This window comes from Biomphalaria glabrata, chromosome 3 (assembly GCF_947242115.1).
Source record: "Biomphalaria glabrata chromosome 3, xgBioGlab47.1, whole genome shotgun sequence".
In the NCBI taxonomy this organism is placed as follows: Eukaryota; Metazoa; Mollusca; class Gastropoda; family Planorbidae; genus Biomphalaria; species Biomphalaria glabrata.
In genome coordinates, this window is record NC_074713.1 from 23,972,408 (window position 1) to 23,983,357 (window position 10,950).

The following is a 10,950-nucleotide window of genomic DNA, read 5'->3' on the forward strand; positions in this document are numbered from 1 at the left end:
TTTTTTTAAATCTTGCACATGTTTTAGTCCTAAGTCTTTCTAAATTTGATTTGGGGTCGGGGGCGTTTAAAAAAAAAATTCAAAAAAGAAACAAGTTTGGGTATAAATGTGGTCGTTTAGCTCAGAGCTAAGATTATTATAAGAGCTCAGATGTTGAAGCTGTATAGTGCAAAAGAAGCTCTGAGTTTGATTCTGTGTGAAAATAAAAGGATTTAGCTTTAAAAGAAAGAATCTTAGAACTAATTAAACATTATTTGGATTACTATTTAATTAACGAAAGAAAAGGGAATTTCGAAGCCTTTAATGCTTAGTAGATAGCTATGTTAAATTTAACTTCTTCAAGTGTGGTTCCATTTGACTGCATGGCCAGCTGCATCAGTAGCCCCATGCTGTATACCATCACCACGGTCAACTACTTCTTCTTCTCCGGGGCGGTGGGCTTTCTCGGGGTGGTGGTCAACGTCATCAAGGTCATCATCTTCTTCAAGATCGGCTTCAAGGACACCACCAACATTTCTTTCTTTAGCTTGTCCGTGGCCGACACAGGCGTGGTCCTGATGCTGTTGGGGTTCAGCGTTGTCTACAACCCTGGTGTCATACAAGCCGTGACCTACTTCGAGGTGGTAGACTCGGTCGGATACATCTCGTTCGGGTGGCCCTACGCCGGGTGCAGCCGTGTGGCCAGCATGATGACGGCAGTAATCACTGTGGAGAGGTTTATGTGCGTGTCCTTGCCGCTGAAGGTCAGAACCATCATCACCCCAAAGGTGTCCATCGTAACCTCCTTCACCGTGTTCTGCGTTGTCATGGCGACAGTCGTCCCTGCATTTCTTGCCAGCAGGCTGGGCCCAGCCTACAACGCCAGGGTCAACAAAACCACTTTGGGCCTGATTCACCCCCCAATGGCCGCGAGCCTGGAAGGCTTCACTTTGATGGCCATGGTCGTCTTCCAGCTCTTAGCTTTTGGCGTCGTTACGGCATGCACTTTCGCCCTCATCCGGTCATTTACAAGAACAGTTCAATGGAGGAAGCAGGTTTCAAACAGCAGTTCCTCTTTGACGGGCAGGGACAAGAAGCTGGTTAAAATGGTCATCTTCATCTCTTTTTCTTTTATCGTTTTCTCCATCCCTGGCGTGGTTATTACTTTCATGATGATCTTCATCAAAGAGTTCAAAATGACCGGTCTGTACAAGAATCTCTTTGTCACGCTTTTCTCCAGCTTTTACCCCATGGACGGTCTGAACTCTCTGGTGAACTTTTTCATCTTTCTGTACATGAGTAGCAAATTCAGGAACATTTTCATGTCCATGTTCCATTTGCGATTGGTCTTTGGAACAAATATTCAGAGCGAAGGCATTGCCAAAGCGCAGAAGGGTGACTATCATACTGAAAATGAGAAAGATATTATGATTTAATGCTACTTGGCTTATTTAGAGATATACATTCTCGGACAATCAAAAAAGGACACAATTCTTTTAAGATATCATGCAAACCTTTATCTTTATTATGTTCTTTAGAGCTAACTAAAATGTGGCATCGAGGCAATCGATATACAAAAGTAATAAAAATATAGTATTCTATTTATAGAATTTATTTATGCCTGGTTCCTATTATATATATAGGCCCCTATATATATATATATATATATATATATATATATATATATATATATATATATATATATGTGTGTGTGTATGTATGTATATATATATATATATATATATATATATATATATATATATATATATATATATATATATATATATATATATATATATATATATATATATATATATATATATATATATAACGCTAAATCCATTGTGAGCTTGCGCTCCCAGAGCTATTTATAAGTATTTTGGATATTTAGTACTTGTATATGCTAGATTTATTTTTATTTATATAGGCTAGTGCCAGATTGTATAATTTTACTTCCGCTTATTGTTAAATGGGTTAGGGCGGAGTAATATAATAAAGTAGAGTCCATGCTGCCTCCTAAACATTTGACCAGTGGTCAGTACAGTAGGCCCCTACTTCTGTCTGTGTGACAGGCGATAATCTTTGTGATCTGGTGTTTTTTGTTTCTGTACCTGGGACTGCCTGTAAGTTATAGAATTTTTTTATGTTTTTTTTTTACTATGTGTAAATATTCTTTATATTTTAATCTAGTTTTTAATTTTCTATTAGGAATATTGTCAAATCAGTTGGCAGTTTGTTTTTTTCAACGCTATGTATTAAAGATGGCAGCACCTTACTAAGGACTGCCCTGATGGATGCTTATATCATGGGCGTAGCCAGGATTTTTTTGCACTATTTCTGGCATAGAATGCCAAGAAAATGCATATTGTGAGGTATCTACAGTGCATTTTCATGCTATTAAAAAGTCTTATTTCAAACATTTATGTGCTATTTTTTTACTAAGCCCCTGCCGCGCCGTTCGGCGCATTTGCCTTCAAGCTGTTGCCACAAAAATCTGTCACTGGTAATTTCTGAAGCCTCTTCCCACCTGCTCCGAGGACCTCCATGAATGTGTGGCGCCAAGTTGTACTAGGATGTCATCGCAACACTTATTATGCGTAATTTATTTTGTCGGAGAACATGTCCCTCAAACCTCATGCGACGCTCTGTCACAATTTTACTAAGGGGTCGACTCCCAGTTCGGCATAAGATTTCCTTGATTTAGACCCGATCTAAATAACTGACTCCTAAAATCTGTCTTAGCCATCTTTGTTGAGCCACATTTAGTGTTTTTCAATTTCGGCAAATGACTATTCACTGCACTTTATTAATGGAGCCCAGCCACTGGTAGAAATGTGTAACCTCTCTTGGAAACGCTCTTGGAATTAGATGACTGTAGTTTGCTTTAGATTTTATATCGAAAAGTGAAGTTTTATCGTCAAAATATTCTGTTGGGAGGTTTTAAACTAAAAATCTCAGGACTTTGTTGTTGTTTTTTAAATTCAAAACCCCATTTAGCTACGATCATAGAATTTGGTAACTGTAGTTTGCTTTGGAGTAATATTGAAGATAGAGGTTTTCCACCTCAAAACGCTCTGAAGGTGGATTTTAAACTCAAAAACATCTGGAGGAAAGGAGTTTAAAATCAAAACCCCCAATTGGCTTGGCTACGCTCAAATAATTTTAGTGTGTAATTTGCTTTTTTTTATATTGAAGAGGTATTTTTTAGCATTAAACCCCTGTGAAGGGGGATATAAACTCAAAACCCCTTTTGGCAACGCTCATAGCATTTTGAGTGCGTAATTTGCGGTTTTTTTTTTTTTACTTTTACATTGAAGATGTATTTTTTAGCTTCAAACCCCGCTGGCGGAGGGGGGGGGGTAAACTCAAAACCCATATGGTTACGCTCTTAGATTTTAGAGTGTGTAATTTGCTTTTTTTTTTTTTATTGAAGATATATTTTTTAGCTTCAAACGCCACTGGACGGGAGTTTAAACTTAAAACTGAGTCAAAACCCATTTAGCTACGCTCATAACATTTTGAGTGCATAATTTGCTTTTTTTTTGAAGAGGGGGTCTATCGTAAATTTTGGAGGGGTTTTAAAATCAAAATCTTCCTTAACTGTGCACTTGGAATTTGGGGATTATCGTTTGCATTTTTTGTGTGTTTTGTTTTATAGAAGAGGGAGATTTAACTGCAAAAATCCCTGGTAGGGGGGTTTCAAACACAAAACCCCTGGTAGGGGGTTTTAAACTCAAAACCCCCTGTTAGGGGTTTTAAACTCAAAACCCCCTGTTAGGGGTTTTAAACTCCAAAATCCCCTGGTAGGGTTTTTTAAACTCAAAACCCCTTTAGCTGTGCTGGGGCAAGTGATGGTTTAGTATTAAAATCTCACCTAAAATTAACAAAATCAAAGCAAAAATCAGTCACTAAAGTCCGTCTTCCCCCCCCCTCCCCCCCCCCCCCCCCCGTGGCAGGGGGTTTCAAACTCAAAACCCCATGGTAGGGGTTTTAAACTCAAAAAGCCCTTGGCTGCGCTGGGGCAAGTGGCAGGGGGTTTCAAACTCAAAACCCCATGGTAGGGGTTTTAAACTCAAAATCCCCTTGGCTGCGCTGGGACAAGTGATGGTTTAGTATGAAAATCTCACCTAAAATAAAGAAAATCAAAGCAAATAATCAGTCACTAAAGTCCGTCTTCCCCCCCCCCTGGCTACGCCCATGAGTTTATATACTAGATCTAGTAGTGACACCGTGATCTTATTGTTTTGTATTTATAATTTTGTATTTGTATGTTGCAGATTATTATTACTGTTGCTGTAACTGTAGTGTTTAATATTGCTGCCTTAGTCTGTTCTTAGTTCTGTAGTAAAACGTGTTTTAGTTTTAGTGATACGGTTTCAAAGTAGGATATTGTAGATCTAGACTAGTTTATTGTTGGGATGTTACGATCTAGATGTACGATTAGTGTATTAAATTTAGTTCAATAGTTGGTTCGGTTAGTTCGGTTAGTTTGTTAGTGTTACGGTGACAGAGTTTGATAGGGGTTTGGTTAGTTGTTGGGTTGATTAGTTAGTGTACATATATTGTTAAATTTTATTATTGATTTATTTTTTGCTATGTGAAAATAAAGTATTTAGTATTTTTTTTTATTATTATTCTAGTTAGCTAGACTAAATAGTTTAGTTTAGTTTTGTTGTTTGGTTGCTTAGGCGACTCTAGCCCCTTGGTCACTGACTGAGGTGCACAGATACGACCCACCCAGTAGCGTTACCATCTTGCTACATTGTAACTTCTGGTTAACAAGAGGCCTAGACCTGACCTAGAGCCCCCACCTGCTAACAGAAAGCTTGTGTCAGAAGTGGGATCTGTGCTTGAGTGGCCAGACACATATATATATATATATATATATATATATATATATATTTTATTGGGATAGATTAGGCTCGTGTAAGTTAAGTTGAGGCACTGTAGGAGTTAGAGATAGCGAACGTTTAGTTGGTTCTTGGTATTTTTTTATTGGAGGTTAGTAGGGTTTATTTTTCTAGTAGTTAGAGGGTACTATGGACAGCGAGGCAGCAGCAGGAAGAATGCAGGCGTCTCAGAAAGTGATCTTGGTGCCTAGAACAGAGCTGAGTATCCGGCGTTTCCATGGCTATGGGAGGTTGAAGAGTTCCTTCAAAATGTGGAGAGAGCATGGAAGTCTCAACACATGTTACATCCAGAGGAAAAGTGTGATTCCCTTTTTTGCACATTTAGGTGAGGCATTGAAGGCCGAACGTAGATGTCACTCCCAGACAACGAGGGATGTCCAGATGCCCTGGTACAAGTTATGCTCACTTATGGAGAGAGACGGAGCATCAACTGCCTCATTGGACAGCCGTTCAAAATTAGCCAGCACCAAGGTGAGTCTGTCCGCACCTAATCATACCGTCTCCTTCAAGCATTTGAAGCACTCACTGACAGGCAGAGAGCCCTATCTGTAACTCCTTACAGCGAGACTATCTTAAGGGACCAATTTGTGGAGAACCTCAGTGACAAAGCTCTAAGGATAGATCTGCTATTGAGGCTGCATGATAGACCAGAAACAGTGTTCCTAGCAATAAGAGACATGGCCATTAGATGGGCACAAGACGATTGTGTCACACTGCAAGCAAATGTTACATGCAGCGAAATAAAAATTGGAGACCAACTGGCTGCACTCTCTAAGCAAGTGTAGGAGCTGGCAGCCCAGATGTTGCGCTTACATCTTTCAGAGCCACAAAACTCCAGCTGTCCTCACTGCAACCACCATCAACCTGGTCATAATAGGGACAATATAAGACAGATGGCCTCACAACGGCGTGCGCAAACAAAGCGCACCCTTGGCCATAAGAGGAAAGTGTTGAAAAATAGGAAATGCTACACATGTGGCAGACCTGGTCATCTGGCAAGAAATTGCCGGGTGAAAACCAAATGTCAAGGCAAACATTTGCAGCAAAATAAGCCTAAGGGCCGCCCTCACTGTCGAGAATCTAGTGTAGCAGCTGTAGTGGCCAGGACCACTTTACACGGGCTTGCCCTAATGTTATTACTGCATTGAATCGCATTCAGATTGCCTCAGTGGAACCGCCACAGGCAAATCCAGAACAACAGCAGCATGCACCCAAGCCAACAGATTCTTCGGTTGAGATGCCTCAAGGTCTTAGAGGATCCAACACTGCACCAGAGTCATTGGCCCACACAAACCAACCTGCTGTGGCACAGATGACTTCTATCCGGTCAGAAGAAGTGCCTATAACTGACGTTAGCACGAGCAATGCACATGTAGACACATTACATAGAGTGACAGTCCAACAGACCCAAGGGAAAGACAAGTGAACAGTAGGTAGTATAGTGAAGGTTGAACGTCGCATAAAGGACCAAGGCAGAATGGTTCAGCAGTATAAGCGCACCCCTTTCATCTTTACAACAAAGCCTAGGTATACCAATGGTTGGTACACTGTTGAAGCTGACGATAGCAGAACCTATAGCAGGGTCATGGAGAAGATGTTGTTGATTTCCTCTGATTAATCTAACTTTTCTGTACTTTATTGATTTGCATTTTTTAAAGTATTTTTTGACAAGTGTAATTTTTTATGTATTTATTTGAAAGTTTTTGGAGCTTGAATTAATTTGGTATTGGTATTATTATTATTATTTATAGATATTTTGTCATTTGACTGCAGATGTCAAACGTATGTAAATGTATTTCCAGTAATACATTATTATCTTGTTTTGCGTGGACGCAAACGTTTTGAGGGGGGATGAATGTGAGCTTGCGCTCCCAGAGCTATTTGTATGCACTCTATGAATTGTGTGCTTGTAAAAGCTAGATTTATCTTTATGTATTTTTGTTTGTACTAGTTTTATAGCTTAGAACTATTTGTGTATATTCTTTTATATTTTTATAGGCTAGTGCCAGATTTTATAACTGTACTTCCCCTTGTTATATGGGTTAGGGAAGGGTAATATATACAGTAGAGCTCATGCTGCTTCCTGAACAGTTGACCAGTGGTCAGTACAGTATATCTTTCTGTGTGACAGGTGATGATCTTTGTGACCTGGCGTGTTATTAATTTAAAATATATCTGTACCTGGGACTGCCTGCAAGTTATAGAAATATTTATGTTTGTTTTTACTATATATAAATATACTTTATATTTTAGTTTAGTTTTTTTATTTTCTGTTAGGAATATTTGCCAAAATTGTTGGCAGTCTCTTTTCCAACGTTTTGTATTAAAGATGGCGGCGTCCAACTCAGGACTGCCCTGATGAATGTTTATATACTAGATCTAGTAGTAAATCCATGAATTAATTTTTGGATTAATAATTTTGTAATGTATGTTGCAAGCTATTATTACTGCTGCTGCAGTGTTTGATACTGCTGCCTTAGTCTGTTCTTAGTTCTGTAGTAAAGCGTGTTTTAGTGTTGCGGTTTCATTGTAGGATATTGTAGATCTGGACTATTTTATTGCTGAGATGTTAGTATAGATCAAGATCTACCTTTAGTGTAGTCAATTTAGTTAGATAAATTGTTCGGTTAGTTTGTTAGTGTTGTGGTAACAGAGTTCGATGAGGGTTTGGTTAGTTGTTGGGTTGAGTAGTTAGTGTAGGCCTACATATATTATAATATTTTATTATTGATTTATTTTTGGCTATGTGTAAATAAAGTATCATTTTTAGTATTTTTTTTTCAATTAAAGTTTGTTTCTTCTTCTAGTTAGCTAGATTAGTTAGTTTAGTTTAGTTGTGTTGTTTGGTTGCTTAGGCCACTCTAGCCCCTTGGTCACTGACTGAGGTGCACAGATACGACCCACCCAGTAGCGTTACCATCTGTGTAACTTCTGGTTAGCACGAGGTCTAGACTTGACCTAGAGCCTCCACCTCCTAACACCATTATAATGAATTATTTAGGCTACAAATAAAATGTTCCACTAGTGAACAATAACAACAATAAAAGCAAGCAAAATACAAATACTTAAAAAAAAGCTTATATTAAGTGTAGTTGTATCGATTAGTTTGAATAAGTCATGTAATTTAATTTCCGGTATTTATTTAAAAAAAAAATGCATAGTCTGAGGTATCTACAGCTCATTATCCTGCTATTGGGTGGACGCATTCAGGCGAGAGTTTGGCGGAATAAATTGCTCCGCCTGCCTACAAAAATCAATGTCTACCAGGCAGTGGTTCTCTCAACCCTTCTATATGGATCTGAGACATAGATACTATACAGAAAGCAAGTAATACTATTTGAGCGCTGTCAACAAAAATGTTTGCGCTCTATCATGGACATACGGTGGCAAGACCGCACTACAAACAGTCCTTGCGAACGCCAGTAATGACAGTATAGAGGGACTTCTTATGGTCCGACAGTTACGCTGGGCACGTATCCTGTATCGGAGACGAACGTATGCCTAGGCAGTCTTTTTTTTTTTTTTGGTGAGCTAAAAGGTGGTCGACGTAATAGAGGCGCCCCACGGAAACGCTTCAAAGGCCAGCTTAGGCGTCAACTTGCATTAGCTGACATAGAAGAGAGCTCCTGGTTACATGCAGCTTCAGAACGAGACAGCTGGAGGTCACTCACGAAGGCCGCGGGATACACATTTGAGACCAAAAGAAAATACGCTGCCAAGGACAAACGCAGACGGCGAAAAGAAAATCTAAATCGACCACCTGATGACAATGGTTATGCTTGCCCTGGATGTTGCAAAATATGTAGGTCACAGCTGGGACTGCGTATCCACATGAAATACTGCATTTCTCACTAATCTTCGGACTCGAAGACAAGCTTTATCTTGCTATTAAAAAGTTTTGGTTCAAAAACCTAACCCACGCGGTTGGGCGCATTGGGAGGCAAGCTGCCTCCACAAAAATCTGTCATTGAGACAATTAGTGCAAGCTGCCTCCACAAAAATCTGTCATTGAGACAATTAGTGCAAGCTGCCTCCACAAAAATCTGTCATTGAGACAATTAGTGCAAGCTGCCTCCACAAAAATCTGTCATTGAGACAATTAGTGTAAGCTTCGTATAAGCTTTGTTTATTTTTTTTAAAGTACTTTTTATGTTTTTCTTGTTGTTTGCTATGTAAACATTTAAAATTACGTATAGGCCTCTCTCTATATATATATATACAATATATGTTGATGGAAAAGCCAAAACATAATTCCATTTTCGAAAACAGTTTTGGAATTTTACTGATACATTCAAGTGCAGCCATATCTCTGTTGTGCCTCCTATGTTAACATTCTTTTAACTGAAGACATAATTTTGTAAATCTAATTTTTCCTGCAACTCAATTTGAACATCAGTAGGCCTAACAGATGTGTAATAATTATCATTTATATTTAATTTTGTATTTATTTACATCCTAGAAGCGAATTGTAATGTCTTCATAGAGCATTGTTATGTGAATTGCATAGATATCGATGTTCTTATGCAGTAATTCATTTGTCAACAAACAAGTTATGTGAGATTGTAAAACTCTTTAAAATAGATTTAATATCTCGATTAAAGAGAAAATGATAAATGAAAGTCAATTTCTTTCCTTGCATTCGAAGGCTGGTTTCATTCCAGGGGCGTAACTAGGGATTTGGGGGCCCGGGGGGATTGACCTCTTTGGGGGCCCCTTGCATTTTGACATTCGACATATGACATGGGATAATGTACGCAAAAATATATAAGCCCCAAATCAAATTGGTTCAGTATATCAGTAAACTTAACAAAAAGTAATCAAGACTCTTTTAATGAATAATACCTTTGTTTATTAGTTAAATAATGCACAAGTGACAAATCTAAATTGAAATCGCTTCACGTCGTGCATTCTGTGCAGCAAAGACATCTATAACATCAACTACATCGATACTTTCTAGTATTTGTGACTTCACTGACATTAAAGCCATGATAAGCCTTTCTTGTGTCATTGTGCTCCTGAGATAGCTTTTGAAGAACTTGAGCTTTGAGAATGATCTCTCACATGACGTAATGGAAGTGGCCTGAGTTAGCGGTATTCGGAGGAGGTTGCAAAGTTTGAGCACACGTAATTACCATATGAAGCCTATTTCCTCAATTGGTGATTGTATTACTGGTTTGTTGATGAAAAGTGCTCGTGCATCAATGACATCATTGAAAAAGCGATTTGCCATTTATTTCAATATACAAACAGGAAAAGTAGCACAGTTTGTCATAAGCGGGTCTTCATCTAACAGGTGTCTTGGTTCAAGAAGAAACCCAAAGGTATCCATTTTCTTTCCAGCCTTTGAAATCTGCCCTTCATCTCCATATGAAATCTGTCCAGCACTTCTGTCGCAACACGTTTGAATTGCAGTTCTATTGACAGTCCTACATTAGAACTCAACTTCCCATCTAGTCTTTTCTTTCTTCTGGTTGTTTTGATTACAGGGAATCCATAGTATTCAATACCTTCTTTTGCTTTTTCGATGGATTGGGTTTTTGTTAGTTTCTCATCATTTTGCAGAAAGCATGAAAGGGTACTAATTTCTTTAGCAGCTTCCCGTATATGCAGTCCAGACTTTTGTAGTTTCTTCTGAACTATATTAATTGGGCGCAAGAGCTTTGACCAGAATTCAAGATAGGCAAAAAATTCTTAATTTTCCACTGCATGAAGAAGATTCTGTGCTAATATTATAATGGTATTACGTCATTGTTGGTTGTTTATGTTTTGTGCGCAAGCAAAAGGATTCAGAGTATACAAAAGTGGGAAAGATCCATATCTGGTTATGCTCGAGTATACTAATACTCCGATAAGTGGACTGCCTTATTCACCATCACAACTGCTGACGAGTAGAAGACTCGGGGAATCATTCCAACTGATCCCAAACTGAAAATGCAGAGACATTACTCAACGAACGACAGATGAAAAGCAAAGTGAAATACAATGCAAAAACAAGACTACCTAAAGATTATTCTGTCGGAGAGTTCGTCTAGGTCAAACATGGCAGAAAGCAGTTGTCATA

General features: G+C 38.6%; 1 protein-coding gene across 1 annotated transcript; it reads left to right on the forward strand.

The window, feature by feature from the left end:
• The first annotated feature begins 320 nt into the window (after positions 1–320).
• On the forward strand, positions 321–1,415 carry LOC106078238 (FMRFamide receptor-like). Its single transcript, XM_013239059.2, has one exon. It carries the CDS (start codon positions 321–323, stop codon positions 1,413–1,415), a length of 1,095 nt encoding a protein of 364 aa, XP_013094513.2.
• The last annotated feature ends 9,535 nt before the right edge of the window (positions 1,416–10,950 follow it).